General features: G+C 41.9%; 1 protein-coding gene across 1 annotated transcript in view; it reads left to right on the forward strand.

Moving 5' to 3' along the window:
• The window catches only part of tsnare1 (T-SNARE Domain Containing 1), a 168749-nt gene that overhangs the window by 44852 nt on the left and 98795 nt on the right, over nt 1–25102 (forward strand). The window contains exon 5 of the mRNA XM_039807192.1: nt 11026–11181. Coding sequence (XP_039663126.1) covers nt 11053–11181 — 129 coding nt within the window. The 5' untranslated portion in view covers nt 11026–11052. The remainder of the gene's footprint in view (nt 1–11025; nt 11182–25102) is intronic.

Here is a 25102-nt window from a genome sequence, read left to right on the forward strand (position 1 = left end):
ATGGGGTGTTTGCAGCAGCCAAAGTAATGAATACAGCAGGAAGAAATTGCAAAATATCTAGTTAGAATATACTGTATAGGTCTGTACAGAAGAATGGACACTGACAGCGTGTGGACTAACGACATGTATGGATTTAATTTCAGTTTCACTTTCTCGGTACATTATGTACTTTGCAATAACACTGTATTTTCAGTGGTTCTCGTAAATAGAGATATGAAAATATGAATATTACTTTGGAATAGCAAAATACATGACGTTCAGTGTAGAAATGAGAGAATGCATATCCACTGCTTAAAGTAAAATGAGTAAATATGTTTCTGTTCTACCATTATTTTTAGTATGTGTCGACGTAAAGTAGATAGTTGAGTAGTTAATCAGTGAAAATAATTCTACATTTATTTGACCAAATGACCAAATTTGATCTCTTTTTCCTTTTATGTTATAGATCTTTTGAATGTGCTAATTTTCTAAAGAAGTTGCACTGCATTGACTCTTGGCCACTGTAATGATGGCTTTCAAAAACAGACATTAAAACTGATTGATGGAAATTACACTAAAATGAACCACTGTCACATTGAAAGTGACCGGAAACAATGGCTCCAGTGATTTTCAACACATACGATTATGCAGAAGGCAGAACATTTTGTGTTAGCATGTATCTGACCCCTGATAACTTGGTCCGCTAAATGATCTGTGTGGGTGAGAGAGCAGTGTGAGTGATAGCCTGTGAGGAAAATTTTTTAATCCCACTGATAGATTATAAATAATGACCGATCTATGTCTGTTTCTGCACAGTTGTTTCTGCTAAAGTGCTAAAGTGGACACAACACAAGCAAATGAAGAAAATATTTTCCGCATGAAAAAAACTATTAGTTCAAAAGTCTACAAAAAGTTACGCACTGTAATTCTCTTCCCGGGGAAAACAAAAAACTGTACCCGGCTCAAGGTCCCCTATTCTCGGGTTAACTGAACCACCAACTCCTGCTGATACAACAGAGCAGCACCATGCGGAGCACCAAGGGAGCACCATGCAGAGCACCTTAGCCGGCGTCGCAGAGCTCTGTAGCGGCTTAAACAACTAGCAACTGCTGCTCGGTCATAGCCTGCCGGCGTCATGTGACCAGCCGGCGGTCTAGTAGAATATCTTAAGTTTTGGTGTGCATACATTTTCATGCAATAAAATACGGACCTGTTCATGAGAATGCATTGCGAAAAACACACTGCAAACTAAAAAAAACCAACCAAAGACCTTGAAACACAGACAACCCAACTACATACAGAAAAATTGTTTTATGGTTTGGTCCTAACCTAGATATAGTAAGGTATATAACATAACCCCTACCCCAACAAAAAGCACGGATTTGTCATTTTACACTTTCTTTTACAATGAAAAAAAACAAGATACAATGGGCCAGATCTACATACATTTGCGAATGTAGCGTTATCAGCGCCATGGCCATCCCGCAGATGGTACAAAAGATAGTACAAAACACAAACTCAACAATAGATACATACATTAAAACTTAGAACTTAACAATAATATACAGACAAAACATTACAAGACACACACAGCTGTAGCTTCATATTTAGCGTACAGACATGAGAGTGGTATAAATCTTCTCATCTAACTCTTGGCAAAAAAAAAGTGTATTTCCCAAAATGGCCAACTTTTCTTTTATGTTCACAAAAAGGAAGAAGAATTATGACCAAAAACGTCATAAAAAATCATGTTCAGGCACACAAGGTTACAAAAGTGATAAAAATGCCTTTAATGCATAGGGCAAGACATAAGACATTTTCTTTTAGGTTATTAGTAGTTGTATATAAACCAAGTATGACCCCCTGTATCACTAAGGAGAAAGTTATGGGTTCAGTTCAGCTACAGAACAGCACCACTGTCTCACTCAACAGTACTTGGAGGTTTAACCTCTTTTGATTGAAGGATCCTTCTTGAACACCACGTTGCTGCTGTACTGAATGGAAAATCATTTACTGCTTCAACTCTTCAACTGGTTGGACAGTAACAATTCTGTGAACTTTTGCCCACAAAGAGACTCTAAAATCCATCTTTTGTACAGAGGTGAGAGTCGTACGTAGGGCATATAATCAAGGTCTTTTATAAGGCTAGCGATGGAGGTAATGGGCTTCGGGTGCTTGAAGTGTGGAAAAAAAGGTGCCGGTACTCTCTTGCATTGGCAAATCATTATGACATTTGAGATTTCTACAGTGAAAAACAAAACTTGGAGATATTGCTGGTACAACAATAATGTATTGCTATTTATTAACAACATAAATGTATGTATTTATTTAAACAAGTCGTGGTGTGTGTGTGTGTGTGTGTGTGTGTGTGTGTGTGTGTGTGTGTGTGTGTGTGTGTGTGTGTGTGTGTGTGTGTGTGTGTGTGTGTGTGTGTGTGTTGTGAAAACGGAACTCCTCCAAGTCTGCAACAGTGGTGAGATTGGAACTGTACAATCCCTAGGGGGACACACACAACAGAGACAGGGGGAACAGGGTTTATGCCAGACATAAAATTAGAGAGTAGCTACACAGATGGCAGTGAATTCAGTCTAGAGATAGTCTGCTGTGATATTAACCAAATTGGCTATTGTAAATAAACAGTAGACAATTAAGCTATATTATTTGATTGAATATTTGAAAGTAGCATACATTTCTGGCATGAAAAAACATAATTATTTATTAATAATATATAAGAGGTGTTCATACTAACAGAATGGCAACAGGATGTTATGGGGTTGTTTATCAGCTCAAAATACATAATTTGGTCCCTTGACCAACAGTCTGGCCATCCACGTGTTTCGTTACTCACTTTATTGTTGACGTCGGTGTCATTGACTAAGGTAATGTTAAGGTTGGTAGCTGCAAACTTAACGCTCACATTAACGTTAACGTTAGTTTGAAGCTCATGAATCGTACCTGATGTTTCTGGTTGGACTTGGACCTCTGTTGGAGTGTCTGGCTCTGGCACACGCGTTCTTTTAGTACCTTTCTGAAGCCAGGCTAACACGACTTACAAACTCCACACAGATTTTTCACTGCTGAAAACCTAGGAACTAAAAAGAACTGTTACAGTCAGGCCGCGGGCATCAGACAGCTTTTTCGAACTAGCGTCCGTGGAGAAGCAAACTTCTGATAGCCGACTGCTTGCCTTTACGTGATTCGTCAAGATCTGAGGTAAGTCACGTTGTGCCCTCTGGGTAGTGTAGTTTATGTAACGTTAGGGTCATTACCAATCTCTCTGAGACTGACGCTTTCTCTGTCAGTGGTAGAGTACCGGCTACATGCGAGAAGTGCCGGTACTGCATACCGGTGAGTATCCGCCCACTTCGAGCACAGTGGGTGGTACGTTATTTAAAGCTGACTAGCCTCAACGCATAGCAGCAAGTTCACTAATCAGTGAGTACATTGTGGAAGAACAGATAACTAAATGCTGCTACATCACGTATGAGCAGTGGCAGTAGAAGCAGAGTCTGTATTTTCTGCTGTAAAAAAAGTGGATGGCTTTTTCAGTTCATGGATAGCAACTGGTGAGAGGCGTCCTGACGTTCGAAATTCCATACATATGCATTAAGACAAACATTTAGCAGATTAATGCAAATGTTAATAACTGCTTTCCACCCACATCTTTAGATTCGCGTCACCAGAGTCGACTGGAACCAACAGCAGGAAACTCGAAAACTGTGTGAACCTTTTCGCAGCATGTGAACTTCTGCAAATAAGGTGTCAGAATGATTGCCTTGAGAGTCTTTCCCATCTGTGTGATGTACTAATATATTCTAGAGCTTTTGCGGGGGGTATATTTATGGAGGAGTGAGCACGATGTTGCAGGGTTTGTTGAGGAGTGGTGAGTCAGATCATGGCCAGTAGACAGAGCGCGTGACACAGCCGGGTTGGTCCCTGTGCTCTGACCCACACTGACTCCTCTACCATGAATTAGCTGTGCAGTCAGCCACACAAAGGTGGAACACATTAGTAATGCAAAAGGCAACCAGGCTTTCTCTGTCTATAGGTTTCTTCCCTTTCCTCTGCTTTGTTTGCACATGTAACAAAGATTGCAATATGCAGAGTGTACTGATGTTCATGGATTAACAGCCTCAGTCTCAGAAAACCCCTACATTTATCTGCACTAAGCCAACCTGCAATGTTCAGATAGCAGTAACTGCCTAAAGCAAATGGACATTGAATAGAAATGTCATTTCGGTTTGATCTTTCCATTGTGTTAAACAAAAGCTCTGCACTGAGACATACCTGTCAAGTTTTGGATTTGAAAATAAGGGAAATTTTCCGGCGCCCACCGCGAGCAGTCCCACCACCCCAACCAAGCTCCAGTATTCCTTACATTTTTAGACAGGTGTACAAGAAATAAAATCACCACTTGATGCAGAATGCTGAAAACATTTACAATTTCTAACATTGCTTGTCTTTACATTTACATTTTATTTTCATTCCACACGTTCTTTTCATTTCATATTGCTTTTCTTTTACAGTTTTTCTTTTCATTTCACGTAACTTTTCTTTACTCTTTTAGTGAGTTATTGTACAAATTTGTTGCAGACTTTGCATTCTTTAAGGCTGTTTTGGAAGGAGTGTATTTGTGGGCTGGGCCAGAGTGGTTAATTTTACATGAGAGTAGAGCACAAAGAGTTCTGTTGTCTAACGTCATCCTATTCTCTGGAACAATCTTTCGTACCATGCTAAACACCCTTTCTGAACTTGCATTGCTATGGGGAATGCATAGTAAAGCCTTCATAAGTTTTGGCAGCGCACCGTCTCTGTCGTAGCGTCCATCATCCGTCTCTGTTTTATTTCTTCTTTTTTTTCCCCCGCGTTGTCACTCATCTGACCTCACACACTAACCTCGCGACAACTGCCACCTACAGTACCTGTAGTAGGCTACTGGGGGCCCGGGGTATTATTTTTTTTAATAACGCAGGTTAAAATACGGGAGAATTACGGGAAAATACTAATACGGGAGGACGGCGGGAAAGAAGGGTAAAATACGGGACTTTCCCAGCCAAAACGGAATACTTGACAGATATGCTGAGATATGATAGAAAATGTGGACTTTTTCTGTCACTATTGTGGTGACTACAGCTATCTCCTACAAGAAATAGAAAACACAAGGAACTTTTAGAAGAACATTGATTAGAGAAAGGGCCATTGTAAGTATTTCCCTGTGGACGTGGAGGTATGAAGTCCCTACATGCTTCTGGAGGTGGAAGAAGTATGTAGGGGCTTGTTTCGCAAAAGCAATTTGCAAGCACTACACGCAGATCGCAAATGGCCACTCCAGTGAAGTTAAAGTCCAAAGCAGCACAAATGGAAATACTCAAGCAAATTTTGTACAGTACTCGAGTAAATGTTACTTAGTTACATTCCATCACTTAGACGTGGATACAGTTTGACTAAATATGATTAAGGAGATAATCAACATTATATGAAGTACAAAGAAAACTGCCTACAAATGACCAGTCATTTAGCCTATGGAATTTACATACATTACAAAAATCCAGTCCATTGCTAGTAGAACAAGTCTTTGTTCCTATCCATGACCCGGGAGATGGCCGCCCACCAAGAGCCAGGTTCTCTCTGAGGTTTCTGTTAAAAGGAAGTTTTTCCTTGCTGCTGCCGCTGCAATAATTGCAATTGCTCTTGGGGGAATAGTTGGGTCTTTGTAAATTATAAAGTGTGGTCTACACCTACACTATCTGTAAAGTGTCCTGAGATATTGTCTGTAACGACTTGACACTATAAAAAAAATTGAAATTCAAACTTGAAGCCAGGGTTAAAGGACCTTTAACCCTGGCTTCAAGTTTGAATTTCAAGTTTGAATTTCAATTTTTTTATTAACTTTAATGTGAGTTCTCCAAGCCTGCCTATGGTCCCCCAGTGGCTAGAAATGGCGATATGTGTAAACCGAACCCTGGGTATCCTGCTCTGCCTTTGAGAAAATGAAAACTCAAATGAGCCGATCTAGAATCTTCTCCTTATGAGGTCATAAGGAGCAAGGTTACCTCCCCTTTCTCTGCTTCGCCTGCCGAGAAAATCTGGCCTGCCCATGAGAAAGAGAGAGACCTCATAGCTTGCAAACAAGCAAAGTGGCAGTTGATCAAGGCCACACCCCCACCCTCTACCTCGCCCCCCCTCTCTCCTCCTCAATAGCATTTAAAGCTACAGACTAGAGATGCACCGATTGACGGGCCGGTGACTGGAATTGGCCGATTTTCACGTGCTCGGCCATGACCAGCGACCGGCAGGTCAGTCTGACATATGTCGATTTTATGCCGGTCAAATGCACTCGGGCGCCGCATGATTAACATCGCGCAAGATGAGCCGTCTGCTCTACTGATCTCAGCCGCTCTCTCTCCCCTCTGAGGCTGAATAAGTGGAACATGAAAACAGCGGGTCCCGTGAAATATGACAGCTACAGTTTATTGGAAAATAGCATTGGGCACCCTGACTTTGATGAATTTACTGTTTATCAGACCCCAGATGAGACAAGAAGCTAACGTTAGCGAACGCTGCGGTGACGGTCCCTCTGTCTCTGACGTCCGGCTGCAAGAGATGCTGTATTAAAAGAAAAAAGAAAAAAAAGAGACGCTGTATTCCTCCAACACACTGTATTAATGTTACTGTTTAAAACACTTTCCAGGATGGTGGGAGTGCATACCGCTCCAAACCAACATTAAAAACGTAGTAATCTTCCCCCAGCGTTTAGTTTTGTTGCTAAACTGTGTGTAAAATGAGCGGTGACGTTTATGTTTTCAGGTAACGTTACTGTTGACGTTCAAACAGGCCTGCGTGTGTGTTTTGAGAAATATCTTTATACTGCAAGGCAATATTTATTATATTAAGTTGGATATTGGATGTGAAAAGAAGGAAATGGTTCTAACATTGTACTTTAGATTCAATTCAATTTTATTTATAGTATCAAATCATAACAAGAGTTATCTCGAGAAACTTTACAGATAGAGTAGATCTAGACCACACTCTATAAATTCCAAACCCCCAACAATTACAGTAATTCCCTCAAGAGCAAGCATTAGCAGTGGCTGTTGCAACAGTGGCAAGGAAAAGCTCCCTTTTAGGAAGAAACCTCGGCAGACCCAGACTCTTGGTAGGCGGTGTCTGACGGGGCCGGGTGGGGGTGTGATGAACAGTGGCAATAACAGTCACATTAAAGATAATGGAACAGTGACTTCGAAGGTCATCGTGGAAGTTCATGTCATAGCAGGGCACATCGTGTCATACTGAGTAGTGCAGTCTCCAATAACGGATCCTGACTACTCTGTGCGTATGAACATCACAGCAGGGCGTTGCGGGATGTAACGTGGCGCTGCAGAGCATGGATGGATGCGGCGGACGAAAGAAACATAAGGACTCCGGGGAGTAAACTCCCCAGAGCTAGGTTAGTAACAAGCATTTCTGGGACAGGATGCATACAAAAGGAAACAAGTGAAAACAAAGATGAGAGAGCAGCTCAGTGTGTCATAGGAAGGAAGGAACTTCCCCGGCAGTCTAGAATTATAATAGCATAACTAAGAGAGGCAGGTTAAAGAGAGGTGCCTGGTCGGGCTAGAACTCTCCCCAACCGGATCGGGCTGTACTGGCCTGCCTCCCTCTACTCTCGCTATATTATTGATTATATGATAAATAAACTGATGACTACGAAGAGGAGCAGATGGGCCGGTTAGGCGGACGCTGCAACTCCTCACTCCTTAACTATAAGCTTTATCAAAGTGGAGGGTTTTCCGTTTACTCTTAAATGTGGTGACGGTGTCTGCCCCTCGAACCCAGATTGGGAGCTGGTTCCACAGGAGCGGAGCCTGATAGCTGAATGTGTGTGTAGATGTGTGTGAATTTCCCACACCAGGAGTAATTTATATAGTTCTATTTTATAGCGATCGATTATCTATTCAAAAAATGTTCTATGTAAAATGTTCTAAAAAAGAAAAGATAGAATTTCTTTTTTGTGTGTGCTGTAAAGTGGTTAGAAAAAATGAAATCAGAATTGGCTAAAATCGGTATTGGCTGGCCTAACTCAAAGAAAATCGGAATCGGCCTAGAAAGTTGTAATTGGTGCATCTCTACTACAGACACAGAAATGGCACATCCTGAGGAAAGCTCATTGTGGGACTGGCTCTAGTGGCTGTAGTTCTGCACCAAGGCTGAATTTCGGGAAAAAAGAGACTTCAGATACAGTATTAGGGGACCACTGAGGCCTATATAAAAGCATCCAAAAAGCAGCATGCCATGGGACATTTAACCTAAGCCCAGTGCTATAAAATTCACACTGCACTTCTACTAGTCCTGGGTTAAATGTCTGTTGAGCCCCGTTTCACACTGGCAATTTTTAGCCCTGTGTTGTGTTGATTTTCAGGGGTAACCCCACAAACTTGGGGCTAACCCGGCTACGGAGCAGGGCCAGCAAGCCCTAGGCTTAAGCCGGGGTTAGCCCATTTTGGATTGTGCCATTCTGAAAGATTTCTTAGCCCCAGGCTAACAGCTCCTTTAGCCAGTATAGTGTGAACTGTTCTTTACTATTACTGCTGATGCTACCATTGCTGCTGCTCAATCATCTGCTGCTGTTAGTACTGTACTGTATTTCTCCTAGCGCTGCACGATATAAGGAAAATATCTAATTGTGATTATTGTGACATACTGCAATTGCGATATGATTCACAATATTTGAGGGAATGATAATTTTTGTATCATTATTCTCATTTTAATTGAAAAAATATTAAAATTAAAATTATAAGAGTGATTTTGTCTGTAGGATACGATTTTTAGGCAGGGACGTCTCTGCAGCACCACAATACTTAATTAAGAATAGTTTCAAACATATTTTGTATCGTATATTGCACAGTGGATATTGCACTAGTCCATAATGCGATTTCGATACATTTGCGATTAATTGTGCAGCCCTAATTTCTAGTTGTAATAGTGCTGTTTCTACAACATGGTTGACATATTCTGTTAAGGTAAAGCAGTTGCTGCTGCTGCAGCACCAAGGAGAGAGAGGGCCCTCAGGATGTTGTGCTGTTATTTGCCACCTGCCCTGAGTTGATGATGTTTGAACTTTTTCCAACTTGCTGCCCCAGCTCGACATGCGACCATAACAAACACAGACACCACACCCAGGAAACTAATGCAGAAGCTAAATTTACTGGGTATCTGAATTCTCTGAATTATCACCCTTTTTACCAGCAGTGAACCTGCCAGTTATCAAAAACACTTAGTTCCAAAGCTTATTATCCAGTCTGGGCCAATTAATGTTTAAAATGTTTATCTGTAAGCGTGCTGTGTCCATAACATACAATGTCTGTGACAAATAATTTCCCCTTGGGAAAACTAATGTAATCAGTCTAAAGTCTAAAGTTATGATGTAAGTTATCTACAGTATATACATATAGCTAACCATTTCCTCTACCTTAACTCTCCACCTTTTTTAATATCATCACATAACTTGTTGATGGTGTGTGTACAAAAGCACATCAATCATCACTTTTATCGTAAGCTTCGCAGTTTTAAAGTCAACACCACTTTTATGAAGATGTTTTATTCCTGTTTTAACAAATCTGTTCTTACCTTTTCGTTTATCTGCTGACCCGGGTCACTTTCTTTCAAATCGCTTGCGAGGCATTGTCATTGTCAAGGTGTGCAGCAAAATCGCTGGACCACCGTTGAACAACCTTCATGACCGGTATCAGGACAGATCCTTAAAGTGATGGTTCAGAGTAATTCACCCTGGGGTCCTTTGCATCATGACCTCGAGCCAAACACCCCCCCAGAAGCTTTTTTCACCTGGGTCTAACATTGGGAGAGTTAGCTAGAGTAGCGTTATCAGCTGAATAGCTTAGCACAGGGGGTAATGGACCCACGTTTGTATCTTGTAAGTTACAGCACTAATAATGCCCGAAATTATACCAAACGTCTACTAGTAGTACAAATAGGTTATGCTCTCATTAAACGATGGATTGGAAAGTTTGTAAGTACACCAGAAGTTTATGAACACTTGCCTGCTCTCCTCAGCTCTCTGTTGCTGCTGCTGCTACCTGCAGTCAGACGAGTGCTTAGGGCCGTCTACAAATTACTACACCGAAAAGAGTTACAACAAAAATATTTATTAATTCAATGATTAAATAAGGTAATGTCTCCAAACTTACCTCAATTATTACTTGTCTCCTGCTAGTTATACTACAGCACTTACTTAAAAAAAAAAAAGTTAAATTAATAAATATTTTTGTTGCATCTCTTTTCGGTGTTGTAATTTGTAGACGGCCTCCTCCTAACACTCTTACAGCGGCAGCAACAACAGCAGAAAGCAGAAGCCAGCAGGCAAGTGTTATTTACATAAACTTCTGGTGTACACAAACCTTTCCAATCCATCGTTTTATGATGAGGGGCATAACCTATTTGTACTACTATGGTATGGTATCATTCGGGCATTATTAGTGGGGTCATTTACCGAGATACAAACGTGGGTCCTTCAACCTATTCAGCTATTCAGCTGATAACGCCTAACTCCCAATGTTAGACAGGTGAAAAGCTTTCTGAGATGGTGTTTATTCGAAATGGTCAAAAGACGTAAGTATTAAACCATCACTTTAAGGAAAGCCAAGTTGGTCTTGGCCGATCCGAGCCATCCACTGGAGTGAGAATGTATGTTGCTACCTTCAGGGCGCAGATAAAATCTTCCGCAATGCAGAAGGAATAGGTTCAAAAGGTCATTCATTCCTGCTTCCATTAGCATTGTGAATGATTTTCTTAAAACTTAACTGTTGTAATTATTATTTTTTTTTTTTTGTGCTTGCTGTCTATGTAGCCTACTGCTGGCTGTAATCCGAATTGCTGCCGCCCTTTCAAAATAAAGAACACTAACGTTGGCAGGTATTAGAGTAGTAACTACTCACTGTCAGAAAGTACCTGACTGTTGTCGCTGTATCTACTACCATTGTAACTACAGTGTATAATATAATATAATGTTTTTGTGTGTGCTCCTACAAGAGTCCTCAGACCCCATCCACTGAGCAGATGGAGGAGGGTCCACTGTTTGGAGAAGCAGTAGGCTCCGAGGGAGGGGCTCAGGCTTTCCTGTCAGAGATCAGTGAGGAGGACGTGGAGGCGCTTCGCCAAAGAGAGGAGGCCCTGCTACACATCGAAGTAAGAACACTGACTGATCGGTTTCAGAATTGTATCTTTTGAACATTTCATGTCATTTGAACAACTGTATTGATCCTACACAGAGGGATATTCCGCACTATAGCCGTTTTTGAATGCTGTATAGCAGTGATCCATGGTGTTTATTCCCCTTGTGGCATAGTCAATATGTTGATAGAAGTCAGGCATAATCTTCTTAAGGTACTGTACTGATCAATCTCACAGCGTTTTTGGCCACTGCAGGCATCTGTTTTCAGAGAAAAAGCTGTAAAAAGCCACTGGACATTACCTGCTTTGCAGCAAACGGCAACAGTCAGAGACTAGCTGGTGAACATAGCAGAGCATTTAGCAGCTAAAGAGACAGATACTTCTCTCAAGAGTTGGTGGAGACCAAACCAGAGCTAATAGTGAGTGAATATCCTACTTACATTCATCACATGGAGACAAACACAACTCCAAATGAATGCTCATGTTGCTCTGTAACTGCTGGACGTGTAAATAAGCAACTGTTTGCTAACAAGTTCACCATATCAACGTATATGTCAGTGTTGGGTTCACAACTTGTTTCCACTGCCCCCAAGCGGCCAAGAAAAACAATCAGTTCAGTCAGACAACTCAAATGGAATAGATAATTATGCAAATGTAGAATATGTACAGCGTTAACTTTTGGCTGTGTCGGTTAGCCCTGTCACCTCACAGCAAAATGTGAGTGTGTGTTTTTCCGGGTCCTCCAACTTCCGCCCAGAGTCCAAAGACATGGGTTTAAATGTGAGCGTGATTATTTATCAGTCTTTATGTTTTTGCCCTCTGATTGACTGGCAACATGTCCAGAGTGTACCCTGATCCAATCAGCTGGGATTGGTTCTGGCCCCCCCTCTAAGGATAATTGGTTATAGATAATGGATAATTGGATGGATTAATGTTTGGCATTTAGGCTGTGACCTCATCACTCATAGTCATACAGAAGGGCTGACCCCATCAGCAATCTGAAATTCTATCTGTGTCAAATTAGAGATATTTTAGAAATATTTTTACGGTATTTGACAGAACGATTGCGGTCTTTCATTCCAACTTCAAAAGTTAAGTCTGGAAACATTATGATTCCATTCACACTTTACCCAGGTAAAGGAACAAACAAGTCTATATAAGCACTTTATAATTGGGAAGCATTCAATATCCTGCAGCACCATGGGGATACTGTGACAAAATACTAATAAGCTTTTGGAGGTGGGCGAAGAAGACAGAGCCTGTCTGAGTTTCTAGTTACTAAATTGGCAGTGCTGGCCTTCTGGGAGGCAATATTTGAAGAAAACAAATACCTAGATTGTTTTTCCTTTTTTTGCTTCTAAATTGTTTTTGGAGAGCGTTTTAAATGCAGGTGTTTTCTATATCAGATATCTGACTGTTTTAAGGGTAAACGGCCAGGGCTTCTTATGTATAAGACTGTAGGCCATGCACATGAAAACACAGATTCTCATTTGTCATTTGACACAAGGTGCAAGCAGCTTAGTAAGTGGGGTCCTTAGAGAAAATTGGTAAACCATCTTAATAATCCCAAGGTTGCTGGTTCGGAATTTGTAGGCTGGCTGGGAATACATGAGTGGGGAAAGTGAACAGCATGGCTTCTGGGACATGTGTGAAATATATCTGCAGAGGGACAACATTTTATGGTAAATGCAACTCAAGAAAATTATATTATTAACAGCAAGATAGTTGTCGGGCTTGTGGGCTCAGACACTGGGGCCCAAGGGATTGGGCTGCCTTTGTGTGAACTATGTTTGACTGTTATTAAAGGATAAGGCAGAGGAGTTTAGGAGTAGGAGTTTCAAAATCAAAATAATGAAAAGAACAAAACCAACAATGTGTTAGTCCGTCTCACAATACTTTTTGATTTCCCTACGCTGTGTGGTTCCCAAGCCCATTGTTACTACTGAAGACATTAAAGCTGGAATACAAAGATGTGTCTCCCCCCTATGGTAGCGAGTGTAATGACACAAACACTGTCGAGGTGCTTAGGAAAGCAGTGGGATTCATAATAATGCTGGGTTGTAATGTTTTTTTTCACAAATTCCAGCACACTTCTAAAACTACATTTTACAACTTGTTCATTTACCAGTTTAAAAAAGAAAGTACAATCATACAATAATTCTACTTAAGATATGATTGTAGCTGAACTTCTGCTGAATACAAAAAAGTCACATGACTTGGAAAATACTGTTTACATTTGTTTAAACTGAAACAATATTAGAGGATTGCAAAATCATCTGTGTCTAAAAATACCCTCAGACCCCAGAGTGGGGGGAGTGGGGGGTGGATCCAATTCCCTTTTTTGTAGGTTTGATGTGTATGGTCATCCACGGCACTCCTGATGTCTGGGGTTTATTGAACATGCCTCGCCACTTGTGCAACATCTACTGAAACTTTTGAAGACATTAGATATTGTAAAACTTCATCACCCATCTCACCATATAATCCATTGATTTAATTTATTTATGCATTTTAATCTTTTTAGCTGTGGGCATCTCAGGTTTGTTTCCAAACAATGTCTCGTTGTATTTGTGTACAATGACAAATAAAGTATCTCATCTTATCTTATCTTATATGGCTGAATGAAAGCAGATAGAAGACAGCCACATAGTGCTGCAGTCTGCTTTGTAAAATGAACATGGCTGTCCAGCTTTTGCCATCCAGACTTTTGAAGACTAATGCTAATGTTATAGGAGCACTTTACAGCATAATGAAGATGTATCTCCGTGCCCAGTTGGAGCTGTCTGAACTTCATCAACGTTTCAAATCAACTAATCCCACTGCAGGAGCTCAATAGGAGTGAAAAAAAAGGAAGAGCATCAATCTCTCCCAGCAGAGTGACACGCAGTGAAAGAGCCGCGGCAGGAATGACAGCTTCATTTCAGCTCAGCCGCCGAGATGGGCCAGTCAGATGTTTGGTGTTCAGACAGGGTCGTCTGGTCTGTGCTTTAGTCATAGCTGCATGGATAAATGTCATAGTCAGCGCTCAGGCAGGTGCTGAGGGCTTTGACTTTGTTCCTTTGGGGAGAGTGATAGTATCTGACAATGTGCTTTTTCACCTTCATACCACCCTCCTCGCCTCCTTCCGTTCTTGCAATCCACGCATCCCCCCGATACCACTACATCAGTGTTTGCTGTGAGTCCCCACTAGGGCTGCATGATATCAGGGCTCAACGGTAACTTTTTTTCCCCAAGGACCACATGTGCGCCTAAGTAGAAAAATTTAGGATTGCATAAAGAATTTTAGGGGCGCAATGAAAATGTATCAAATTATGTGTTTTTCTTTCATAAAAGGAATACAAGGAGACATTTATAAGCACAGGGATTTCATTTATTTGAATAGAACAAGTAGCCTAAACTAGATTTTTGATTATTTGTGCTTCAAACTGTATTTATTTAATACGTATGTAATACAGTAATTCATACTTTAAACTGTACATGGTCCAAGGTTCATTTATTGTCACTGTACAACAATTGTCTAAATCCAGACAGACCTTTGGAGAATTCACTCGAGTCAGCTAATAGAGTGACTTACATAAGGTAACCGCTAATTATTGTTGGTGCACAGTGATATAGCTTTTACAATACGTGTTATAAATATAAAATTTTAGGGAGCGTTATGTTTTCAATTTTAAAATACATTTTCTACTGATCAGTATACCGAATATACAGTAGTGGTGTAACAGGCCACCCCCACGGTTCGGCATGCATGTGAAATGTAAAATACATGTTAATACAGTTTTACTGTTGCTGTGAAACCACCTACACATGATCGGAGTAAAAACTGCGAGGTAGGGCACAGAGCACAGAGACAAACTGTGGCACAAGTATACGTCGTCGCTTCTGGTTTTAGTTGCAGCTTGAAAAAATCAGCGGCTACGAGGTCAGAGTTCAAATAACATGAGCTTTAAACGCAGCGCTTGGCAGAAATTCCGAGCGGTGCGCGACGCCAAGGCAGCGCTTCCTCTGTCTCCACCGCTCCCCCCGTAGAAAAAGCAACGCCACAGCCAGCGCAGAGTCGTTCACCACGGATCATGTAATGGCGGCTTTACCTGTACAGCTGAAGGCAGAGAGACGTCGCCTCTGTAACATGCTCTGCTACTTGTTCAGTTAACAGGGATTAGCAATGCCGATAAAGCGGTTGCAACTGTGGTTACTTTTCAAAACGCCACGCAGGCAACGCTCTCAGCAGGCTCGCTGCAACATAATATAATGACGAGCCGAGAGCGGGCGCTCTGAGACACGCTGTATGTGCTCTAGTAAAAACTGAAAGACAACCATGTAAAACTAAATGTAGAGAAGTTCATGGGAGCTACTGGCGGAGCCACATCTGCAAAAAATGGCAAGTATGAAAATACCCTAACATTAGGTTATTCGCACATGTGCTCCTAAATACATTTTATGGTTCGCACACATCTATTTTTAGTCGCAAATGCGAGTGAAACGGTTGCACTATAGAGCCCTGGATATGAGGAAAGTGTGCGCATTCTCACTCCCATCGTGTCAAAAAGTGACGCATGGTCAGGGCATTATTGTTATTGATGCAAAAAGTCTCCTTTAGCGCCATATTTCGACGTGCTTGGTTGGGACTCTTGGCATCACTTTTTGACGCTCTGAGTCGGGACATCCGTTTAACTGACGTGCAGCTTAAGAACGGGACAGTTAGGTTTTCGTCGAGTTACGGTATGTTTCAGTGACACGCGGGACAAGAATGGGACACTCCGGTTACTTGGGTGAAAGTCTTGTGTTGTTTGACCCATCCACCGTCTGTATGGAACACACCGGGCAGAGCAGCAGCTCCACCGCGGCGCTGTAAGATGACGTAGTATTAAGAGAGACAACAGTAGAGAGTAGTATGAAAGATCAAAAATCTGTGTAAGGAGGTTGGTTGGGCTGGTGGATGGGTCAAACAACACAGGACTTTCATCCCGTTCTTGTCCTTCGTGTCACTGAAATGTGCATTTTGTAACCTCACCCACCAACTTTTCCTCAACCTAACTGTCCCGTTATTGTGCCGCATGTCAGTTAAACGTACGTCCCGACCCAGAGCATCAAAAAGTGACGCCAAAGGGCTAGACGCAAATCCAGAGAGCGTGAAATAGTGACGCCAAGAGTTCCGACCCAGAGCGTCAAATGATGTCGCTAAAGGAGACTTTTTGCGTCAATAACAAATGCCAAAGACGTCGATTTTTGACGTGATGGGAATGAAAATGTGTTGCTTTTGCGATAATATATATATAATATGTTTCGGAATATGTTTATTGCACCAGTTAATATTGCGATGGCGATTAAAAAAAAAAAGATATTTTGACTCCTTCACTGCTCTCCTCCCAGAGGACCAAGGGAGCTAAGTGTCATCGTTATCAAGCGCTGTCTCTCTGGATAAGGTTCGATGTGTTGTGAGGTTAATTTTGCCTTCCTCAGAGACTGGGTGAATGTGTTAACTCTGCCGAGGCTTCCTGGCTGCAGCTGGTCAGTCATGGTGCACTGACTGGAAATAAAGTTCTCTCTGGGGTTTACACACCCTTCCACACTCATGTCATTATGTTTTCCTACAGTCCTCTCCAGGACTAGTCCTGGCTAATGTTCTTTGTACATGGATGACTGAGTTGGCTTGTTGATGATTCCTTTTTTTCTTTCATTTCGTGTTTTTGTGTGTTTTCCCCATCTGTTGGCCTAAATTTTTGTTTTTATTTTTTATTTTTAATTGTCATGTTTTGGTCCCTTTTGTGCTGTATGTCCTTTTTGATGTTGTGTTTTAGGTGGGCTATTTATGTTTTTGTTGTGTGTGTGTTGTGGGGGTTGTTGGTGTTTTGGGTTGGGGGCTGTGGTGTGGGTCAGTTGGTCTTGTTAATTTGTTTTTTTTTTTTTTTCTTTTCTTCTTTTTTTTTCTCTCCTCTCTTCCTTTCTTCCTCTCCTCTTCCCTCCTCTTTTTGTGTGTGTGGTGTTCGTGTCCATTATGTTTCTGTGTTCCTTTCTGTCTTGTGTTCTCTCCCTCTCTCTCCTTCCTTCCTTTTTTCTTCCTTCTCTCTTGTGTGTGTGTGTGTGTTGGTGTGTGTGTGTGTGTGTGTGTATTTTCTGATTGTGGGGTCTGTGTGTGTGTGTGTGTGTGTGTGTGTGTATCCCTCTCTCCTCCTTCCTCCTCTCCTCTCCCTCCTTCTCTCCTTTCTCTCTCCTTCCCCCCCCTCTCTCTCCTCCTCCCCCTCCTCTTCTCCCCCCTCTCTCCCTCTCTCTCTCCCTTTTTCTCTCTCCTCCTCCCTCTCTCTCCCTCCATTCCTCTCTCTCCCCTTCCTTCCCTCCCTCTCCCCCTTCCTCCTCCTCCTTCCTCGCTCCTCTCCTCCTCCTCCTTCCTCTCTCTCCTCTCTCCTCCTCCTTCCTCCTCCTCTCCCTCTCTCCTCTCTCTCCCTCTCTTTCCTCCCGCTCTCTCTTCCTCTTTCTCCCTCCTTTTCCCTCCTCTCTCCTTCCCTCCTTCCCTCCTCTCTCCCTCTCTCTCCCTTCCTCCCTCTCTCTCCCTCCTTCCCTCTCTCTTCCTCTCGCTCCTCCTTCTCTACCTCTCTCTCCCTCTCTTTCACTCTCGCTCTCTCTTCCTCTTTCTCCCTCCTTCCTTCCCTCCCTCCCTCTCTCCCTCCTTCCCCTCCTTCCCTCCTCTCTCCCTCTCTCTCCCTTCCTCTCTCTCTCTTTCCCTCCTTTCCTCCCTCCCTCTCTCTCCCTCTCTCCCTCCCCCTCTCTCCCTCCCTCCCTCTCTCTCCCTCTCTCTCCCTCCCTTCTTCCCCCTCTCTCCCTCTCTATCCCTCCCTCTCCCTCCCTTCTTCCCCCTCCCTCCCTCTCTATCCCTCCCTCTCCCTCCCTCTCCCCCCCTCCCTTCCTTCCAGAAGTCTCCATGATAGAATGTGTCTGTGTCAGAACTTGTTGCTATGGTGATTTCCACAGTGCAGGGGTAGGGAGGGGGAGACAGTGTCTTCCATGGGTCAAACATATACATGTAATGATAATTAATACTCATAAGTTTGTTCTGTAAGTCAAAAACCGTGGGTCCAAACGGCAAAATATTATGATCACCAGAGAGATAAAAGTCTGGCGAACGCATTGATGTGGTTTTTATGTTTGTGGTATGAAATATATGGGACACAGAGCAGGTAACAAACAGTTGGATTCCATAGTTACATGTCTGCGACCGTCACAAAATTTCCTACATTTTGACCAACTATGATGTATAAAGAGTGAAAACTGTAGGGGAGACAGCAATTTGTTTGGAAAACTTTCAAAGAATCATAATGCAGCTTCACCCTCTAGCTCTCAGCATTCTCTCCCCATAGAAACACAATGGAAAATCTCAACCGGTCTGAAGAAGTACTGCAGCTTCATTTTTGTTACAGTTTCTATCGGCAGTTGGTTTCAACATAACAAAAAGTAAAGGTCCGGTGGATTCCATAGTCACATGTCTGCGACCGGGACAAGATTTCCTACATTTAGCCCAACTTTGATGTATGTAGAGTGAAAATTGTACGGGAGAGAGCAGTTTGTTTGGAAAAAATTTCAGCGAATCGTACTGCAACTCCACTGTTTCTATCGGCAGTTGGAGTGTCTAGAGCAAAAAGTGTATGTCCGGTGGATTCCATAGTCACATGTCTGCGACCGCCACAAAATTTCCTACATTTTGACCAAGTATGATGTATGAAGAGTGAAAACTGTAGGAGGGAGAGCAATTTGTTTGGAAAAAATTCCGAGAATCGTACTTCAGCTCCACACTCTGACTCCCACTCTAACTCTCAACATTCCGGCCCCATACACACACATGGGAAAATCTGAAACGGTCTGAAAAGACGACGATACGTAAACTGTGATTTCGTAGAAACCGTGCTTGATATCCGAAAGCCCATTCAGCCCAATAAAGGCCAAAATCTTGTCTTCGGTTTAAACTTTTAATCTTTTTTCTACATTAAAGTATGGCGATACAGCATAGTCCCAAACGGGGCTTGTTTTGAGCGATGTTAAGCGATTTCGACGATTTCCCATTCAAGTCTATGCGTATTTGCACTGGCGTTTTTTGACGATTTCGTGAAAACCGTGCGGCAAATCTCTTAGAAAACACATAGCACACCATTCCCGAGCGTTACACACGTGATGATGTCATTTGTGTGCGCGTGTTGGCAAAGCTTCGTGAGCCTTAGCGGGACAAAAAACGGACGGAATAATAATAATAAGTATGAGAAACAATAGTCATTGTGCCGATTGCACATCGGCACACTGAAAAATGGAGTGGGCTTTAGTTTCTAAACCGTGGAAATGTAACATGCAACATATTAACAATCTTTTACTCTCTTCCTGAGTGCTCTGTTTTGTGTGCCCTGAGTGCTTTGTTTCAGGGACGTATAAGAAGTATTTTTGTTTCGGTTTGTTTACACGATGCTGGGTGCGCCCGCCTCCTTCACACATATAACCGGCGCATCTACTGACGCAACCGTGTTTGATCAATCCCTATATAGTTCACTATTTGATAAACATTATGTAGGGAATAGTGAGTGAGTGAATGAGGGAACAGTTTTTCAACACCGCTACCGTGTAGGGTTAGTGCTAAGCTGGAAAAATACAAATAATACACTTAGTTTACACACAGTTAGAAGCACCTTTCACATAACCCACATCACCTTTGTCATCCTGAAAAAATAAATATTGCACACTTGTTGTGTATGTCTCTGTTTCTTGTTTTATTTTGTAGTCTGTTTTCTCCCATGTCATGTCTTGTTTTACTTCCTGCCTTGTGTTTTCCCGCCTTTGTGATTGTCTGCCCCACCCTGATGGGTTTCACCTGTTCCTGAGTCCTCGTGTATTCTGTTCCTTGTTTCACCTCGTTACCTTGTGTATTTAGTCTCTGTGTTGTCTCTGTCTGTTGTCCGGTCGTTGTGTTATGTTGTGTTAGTGTGTGGAGTGTACCCCTTTGTCTCAGTGTTCCAGTTTGTTTCGTGTCCCTGGTCTTTTGGATTGCTCAACATTTTTGGAACTATTTTGCCTGCTTCTTCAGGGCTCTTTTTGTTGTACCCTTTTGCTTATTAAATCTTTTGAACTCGACACTGCTCTGTCGTCTATGCATTTGGGTCCGCCATTTCTCTGAAGCTTGTTACAACTTGTGCATGTGTAATATCATTTTGTTAATTGAAAGAAAAAAAATTACAGACCCATTGCAATACCAGCTATGAAAGCTGGGCTTCAATATATCTTGCAAAGCACAACATATAGTCAGCTGAAAGTGTTGATTGTTATCAAACAAATGAAGACAATATGGTATTTAATTAGGACCTTCTTATTAAAAACAGCTTTGAATTTAATACTCAAATAAAAAAAAGAAATACTAAACAACTACAAAAACTAACTGGGTAACATCATGTCTGGCTGTATTAATTAAACCGAGTTTAGAAAAGAGTGCCCTGAGGGGAGTTCATTTTTGTAATTTAATTTGTGGACATCCTTGAGTATAGTTATATTATTCCACAAGAAATATTCAGAATATTAGTATCCAGCCTCCGCAGCACTTTCTGCACATTCCAACCCCCCCGTTAGACTGTCACCTCCCAGCTGCACTTTATATGCTTTGGCACGGGAGATCATTTAATCAAAAATGAATTCATAAAAAAAAAAAAAAAACTCAGGGCATAACAGAGGACAGCTTTCAAGGGGAATCTGAATAAAACACCTGGCCCAGTCGAAAGAGGGGGAAAAAAGGCCCACGGCAAAGCGTGCCTGTCCTACCAATGCATCCTCGGGACAATCTCTCCACAGAGTTTACCCTTGAGTGAAGACAGGTACAGTGGGAAACACCAGCAGATAAATCATCCCAGTAGACAAACACTACAACGTTTACACTCAGGGTAGAAAAGGATCTCAGAGAAAGTGGTTTATTAGCACAATAATTTTTTATTAACCCCGGCAATCAAAACCATATTGATTTCCCTTAAAGCTAACAGTTTGATGGCACATCACGTACTGCTCCCTCAAGATAATGAGAATATCAGCCTTCTGCGAAATCCAAATGCTGATATTCCTCTCCACTTGATTATTGACTAATGATTGCTTTAAAGGTGCAATGTGTAGGAATTTCTCCCATCTAGCGTTGAGATCATTTATTGCAATCAACTCTCTCGCACCACGCAGTTCAAATGTGCAGTTCTTGCTCTTTTCAATATCCTTTTTCTTTGTCTGGGCGAAGAAGAAGACTCCTGTTCCTGAAATTTGGATTTGGAATATGTGTGGTCCTCCATGTTTCCTTTTTCAAACTTGCCGGGGCCAGAGTCGGTGCCAGAGCAGATCTACTGGAGGGGCATTGGGTCATCGGCCGGGGGGCACTGCCTTTGTGAGAAATATTTTAACGCAGTAGCAACATAGTCCAACACAACAGAAATGTTGATCAAAAACGAAAAACGTTTTTCTTTATTATTATTATTAATTATTATTTCATTAGCGAATTTCGTATTTTTTTGTTAATTTCCATATCATGCCACCACGTAGCAGATCTATGTAACTTTACTTACTCCACTTAATTGGGAACACACCGTGCGTAGGAGAGAGAAAGAGTGGCAGATTTCAGCTGGCTTGTCATTTTGTATCTCCTTTTTAATATACAGTAAGAAACTTTTTAATTTAAATCCAGCAGTGCTATTTGCACTTGTACTGAGTGATAATTGTTCCATAAACACCTTGTAAAATCCAAACTCAAATTTTTAATAAAAGTTTGTTATTAATGTTTAAAGAGTCTGTTACGGAGCACAGGAGGAGGAGATGGCCCGACTGCATGGAATACAGGATAGCATCAAATACCCTACCATTAGATAACTGCAGAACACAGTGTAAATAACTAAATATCTGTCTTTAATAGAGATGCACTGATAGACCGGCCGGTGATCGTTATTACGTGCTCGGCCATGACCGGCGACCGGCAGGTCAGTCTGACATATGCCAATTTCATGCCGGTCAATGCTACAATAACTAAATTTGTGTGTGCTGTAAAGTGGTTAGAAATAATTAAATCGGAATTGGCTAAAATCGGTATTGACAGGCCTAACTCAATGAAAATCGGAATCGGCCTAGAAAAGTTGAAATCTCTAGTCTTTGATACTGTGCATATATCATCAAATGTCAAAATACAGCCGTTAAGCTCTCGCGCAATCGGTACAGTTATTGTCCTCATTATTGGTCCTAACTTTAATACTGTTCATGACTAAGCCTGCATGAAGAAATGTGTGTTTGCCTATTAGACTTTCATCTTCAAATTGTATCTCGGGGTGGGGGATACCACTAGTTGATGCTGTGATTTTGGCATGGTGTTAACAATCATAATATGTTGTAAACATAAAATTCTGCGGTGAACCCTTGTGTAATGCTGCATGATGGCACTGCTGGTCCTGCAGGAGGACTACGCTAATGGAAGAATCAGGAAAGAAAAAGAATTCAGGGACCATGACGATGACTGGCTGATATGCCGATTTAAATTCCCTAAAGCTGTGCTCTTGGATCTATGTACTGAATTGGGTCCAGTAGAGAGGGCAACGCGCCGGAACCGTGCCATCCTGGTCCAAATACAGGTCCTCGCCACTCTGGGGGAAACCGGCTGTTTCCAGAGGGAAATGTCAGACAGCTGTTTGTCTGTGTTTTTGTCAAGTGTTTTTTTTATATATAAATATTATATATATTCTTCACCTTTATCACTAAGGGTTGTCTGGATAGCCTATAATATATAGTTCTGTTAAATCTTATCATATAGGTCTGGTATATTGAAGCTGTCCCTGAGGGCCGTAATGCCTGCCGTTTTGGAAGGTATTATTAATATAGGTAGTCTATAGATCAGGTTTCCTACACTGTTCGAGCACAGGCCGAATTTTTTATTCAATTTGCAGCAATTCACCAGTGTCTGAGAAGGTTTTTTGCTTTTTCACCAACAGTCTTCATGAGGATATTTTTTTGCCACGCCATGGCCTGTGGTAGGAGGGGCATTAGTGACCGATAGGGGGGGCACGGCCCTCGAATGCCCCACCATAGTGCCAACACCGGCCGGGGCCAGGAAGCTACGATACCCATTAGCAGCATTAGCAGCATCTGTGAGTTTATCATGTGACAGCGAAAACGCGAAAGTATGTACAGCATGTCCTGTATGTCCCTTACCGGCTAACGTATTTCAAGATGGCGCATGAGTCTACTCCAGTTCATGCGATTGCAAATGTAAAATTTCAAGCCAAAAGGAATACTGGTGGTGGTCAATATTCATGAAAAAGGACAAGTTTGTGAACGGGCAACACTGATTTTGATAATGAGCAACTAAACACGTTACACACTGGACCTTTAAGTTCCTACTGATCAGTGACACTCTTCACACTGTATTTTTTTTTCTCTCAGGCTTTGTCATTACCACAAAAGTAAGACAATAGTAAAGAAAATAATCGGCACAGCACGTAAATTATTACGGGCAGGCAGTTTCGATTTACATTAGCTGTTTAAGTTGAATTACTAATGTTAACTAGCATTTTAGTTAGCAATAATTAGCCTGTGCCTATGTTATCTCCTTACATATACCTACGCTCTCCGTCTCTGCAAGATTGGGAATGATTGAGGTTTCTCTTGGCACCGCTACCAGAAGACTTACAACTTTCAGACAGGTTGCTCACGTCACATCTACGTCGTCAAGCTCAGTTTGAGGCTGCGCAGTAACGCTCAGCCATCACCGGAAAAGTGCTTCTAATAGACTTCACTGGTCTCCGTGGAAGTTTACGGCGTCGCTTTGTCCATTAATTTTACCGTCTATGTCTAGAACTGCCACTGTCTGTGCTCTGAGGGGCTTGGACAAACTACGCATTTTGTCATTTCATTTTGGAGGACTTGGGCTGGACATATGGACAGACCCTTAGGCACAAAGTACAAATGCACAAATGTTATTCACTGACAACAACAGGAGTAAATGTCATTTGATGCCTCCATGCTTGTTATTTAGAAATCACAGAAGAGGAAGCAGATGTAACCTCTGTCTGTAATATTTTCAGCTCGGTCTCCTCGCTGTCCTTCAGGCCCTGCTGCTGGCATCGCGTTATCATATTCAGGGGTGTTAGGTCCTTGGGCTACCGCCACTGAGGAAACACGATTTTACATTTATAAACTGTTTACTCAGTAAGGGCAAAAAAGAGATGTCTCTCATGCAGTCGGTGTGGGAAAAATGTCATCGTTTTTTTTCCTCCACCCTTTTCTCACCAGTAAGCGTGCAAGCAAATCTGCTTAACGGTTTTTCTGCTGTGGCAGTGACACTGTGTCCTGTCGCCCAATGCCTTTGGGCTTGGGTGGGAGATGTGCGGAGAATTTCATATCAGCATTAAGCGCACTTATCAAGGAGAGTGCGAATGTGTTTGGGGGGGGGGGAGGGCGAATGACTGCGCATGACGGAGAACAGCAGATAAACATATTTGTCCTTTTATCCAAGCCACTTTGATCATCCATATCTTTATATAGCTATGTTTCTTATAATCTGTGACTACAATGTATTTTTGGTTTCATTCATTTACTCAGACATCAATATGACCCCTTACTATACTTACTGGACAAAAATGCCACTTACTAGGCTGTCATTGGTCTTTGATTTTCAAACTACAACCCTGCAGGCATTCTTTGTCTCCGATTTCCAATTTGTTAAATTCCTTAAGCTTTTTCCAAGAAGTCAGATTTTGAATATAATTGAAGGGAAGACCATGTATTTACAGAATGTTGTTTATTATTATTATTATTATTATTAATTCATATTATTAGTCTAATGTGAAGCTAAGTAATGATTGTTCTTAAACACCAATCAACAAACAGTCATCATCCAAACACTCCCCACAGTTTCCTGATTGGTCTGGCCTCCAGCTGCTGAGCTAAATTAGTT

The sequence above is a fragment of the Perca fluviatilis genome, chromosome 7, assembly GCF_010015445.1.
Source record: "Perca fluviatilis chromosome 7, GENO_Pfluv_1.0, whole genome shotgun sequence".
NCBI classification, from domain to species: Eukaryota; Metazoa; Chordata; class Actinopteri; order Perciformes; family Percidae; genus Perca; species Perca fluviatilis.